We start from the raw sequence: 2551 nt of genomic DNA, 5'->3' as shown, positions 1-2551 counted from the left end.
CCCAATCTATAACATGGTTTGCTCTTGCTACGTGATCTGATATGGCTGATTTGGTCTGTTCCATTTCCGATGTCCTGCGTTCTGAGCGAGTGAACTTTTTTTCATTGGCCTTTTTGACTTCCGCTTTATGTTCAGCAAGTCTAGTGCCGAACATCCGTGAGGTTTCACCGACATAGGAGAGATGACAGTTTTTGCAGCCGATTTCATAAATGCAATTGCCGGTTTTTCCCTTTTCACGTTTGTCTTTTGGGTGGACTAGTATTTGTCTGAGAGTGCGGTGGGGTTTCATTGCCGTGTCAACTTTGTGTTTTTTATATACTCTTTGGATACGTTCCGAAAGGCCGCTGACATAAGGAATGACCACCATGCCTTTGCTTTTTTCCTCGGCGGTCTTACTTTTCTTTGATCTCAGTTTTTCAGCATCTTTGGTTTTATTATGCATTTGATTTTTTACTTTGTCCATGGCCCAATCCGGGTAGCCACAATTTTTCAAGGCTGCACGCACTCGCTCTTCTTCTTTGATTCTATCTTCCGTTTCCGTTACAACAGAGTTCATGCGGTCAAACAGGGTTCTTATTACACCCATTTTTTGGTGGAGAGGGTGTTCTGATTTGAAATTCAGATACTGGTCTGTATGAGTTGGTTTGCGATATACTAAGAGCTTGATAGATCCATCTGGCTTTCTGACAATCAAAGTATCTAAAAATGGGATTTGGCCATCTTTTTCCTCTTCAAAGGTAAATTTGATACTCTCAGTTTCGTCGACAGAATTCAGATGGTCAGTTAGGTTTTGTACTTGACCCTCTTGAATTATTTCGAGCACGTCGTCGACATAGCGCCGCCAATACCGTGGCTTAAACTCTAAAGGGGCCGTCGCGATGGCCTGTAAATTATATTTGTTAATATGCTAGTCGCCTAGTTATCTGCAGAGCTTATTACGGTGAATGTTATTTAAAATACTGAGTTCTTTGTTGTACATGTTAACGCGTGTTTCTAATCAAAATAATATTGAATTTATTGGTTTTGCTACCAACCGAAGGACTGGCAACTTCTATTATTTTTCATTTGATGTGAACATTTGGAACATTATTAGCTGATGCTCATTATTTCGTCTGATACCATAAACCTGGACTCTAACACAACGTTCAGTCATACAATGGAGTCACAGAGTAATCCATCACATGACACATTATGCAAGGGAGGAAGTTTCAGGGATGAGAGCACTCTCTTAGAAGAAGACGTTATTGAGAAGTATTTCTTTTCCACTGGGGAACGATACATAATCATTGTGTTTTATCCAATCCTGTTGGTGTTTGGTTTATTCAGTAATCTCGCATTTTTAGCTGTAGTAGCGAGGATACCATCAATGCGTACATTGACCAATGCATATCTTGTTAATTTAGCAATATGTGATACGGTGACCATCATCACACAGACCAATGACATTCTTGGTTCTTACATACGACATGCACCATTCGATATGAGGTCCCATAAAACCAATTTTGGTTGCATCATGACTGCTTTAAGCCTATATGTCACCCACTTTACATCGGTATGTTTACTGCTCACCATGACAACAGAAAGATACCTAGGAATCTGCCGACCTCTTCAACACCGCCTCGTCGCTACCAAAGAACGCACTGTGAAACTGATCATACTGTCCTGGGTACTGGGTGTACTCTACTGGGCTCGTTGTACCTAGTTTTAGCAAGGTGATAAAGGTATGCGTCTTGTGGCCAAATAGCGATCGTTTTGCAGATATGCCCTCTAAATTCAGTCTAGTCTGCCTTGCGATTCATCCCTTCTTCAACGCATTCTCTCTCATAGTTCAGGCATTCCCGTTTGTTATTGCAACAATCTTCAATACCATAATGTTCAGTCGAATTATCAAGAAGTTGCACGAAAGAATATCCGGCATTAATGAAGCTGTTGGGTTTGATCAGAACGCCTTAAAATCACGTAATCACGTCGCAAGGTTGCTCTTTGTCACACACGCGGTCTTTTCTCTGTGTTTCAGACCGTATTTCTTCGTTCAAGTTAATGTTGCTGTATTGTATCTCAGCGACTATAGCATTGGAATTATGATGACAGACATTCAGCTGTGGACCTTGTTGTGGTTAGTCCGTGGCTTGTCTGTAGTAAACGCGACTACCAATCCGCTCATCTACAGCGTTACCAATCCAAGATATCGTCAAGCGTTTCTGCAGTTATTTAGCAGGAGTTACGCATCAACACGACAGAAGAGAAGTAGACCTATGCAACAGGCATCCACAATGTAGATCATATCACTTTGACATTAAGGGACATGTGGGTAGGGCACTATAGTCTTATGTAGCATAATGAGAGTGAATCATAACCTTTAAGGGACATTCGCAGATTTGCATTTCCCTATTTTATTTTATTTTGTTTAACTTTATTAATGTGGGACATTACATAATACAAATTACCAAATCAAATTTGCAATAGCAGATCATGATAATTTTGACAGAGTACCACGCACGTTTAGAGAACATTATTCGTTACAATGTTGGGTTCATCCAATCCAATTTTA

General features: G+C 40.4%; 1 protein-coding gene across 1 annotated transcript; it reads left to right on the top strand.

Annotated features, from left to right (window-relative positions):
- The first annotated feature begins 1156 nt into the window (after window positions 1-1156).
- On the top strand, window positions 1157-1702 carry LOC140139974 (motilin receptor-like). Its single transcript, XM_072161782.1, has one exon. The coding sequence runs from the start codon at window positions 1157-1159 to the stop codon at window positions 1700-1702; it is 546 nt and encodes a 181-aa protein (XP_072017883.1).
- The last annotated feature ends 849 nt before the right edge of the window (window positions 1703-2551 follow it).

This window comes from Amphiura filiformis, chromosome 2, assembly GCF_039555335.1.
Source record: "Amphiura filiformis chromosome 2, Afil_fr2py, whole genome shotgun sequence".
In the NCBI taxonomy this organism is placed as follows: domain Eukaryota; kingdom Metazoa; phylum Echinodermata; class Ophiuroidea; order Amphilepidida; family Amphiuridae; genus Amphiura; species Amphiura filiformis.
This window is presented reverse-complemented; position numbering and strand designations above follow the sequence as displayed.

Excerpts from the sequence above, each read along its gene's own strand:
- LOC140139974 (XM_072161782.1), top strand. The coding sequence starts at position 1,157 with ATGGAGTCACAGAGTAATCCATCACATGACACATTATGCAAGGGAGGA.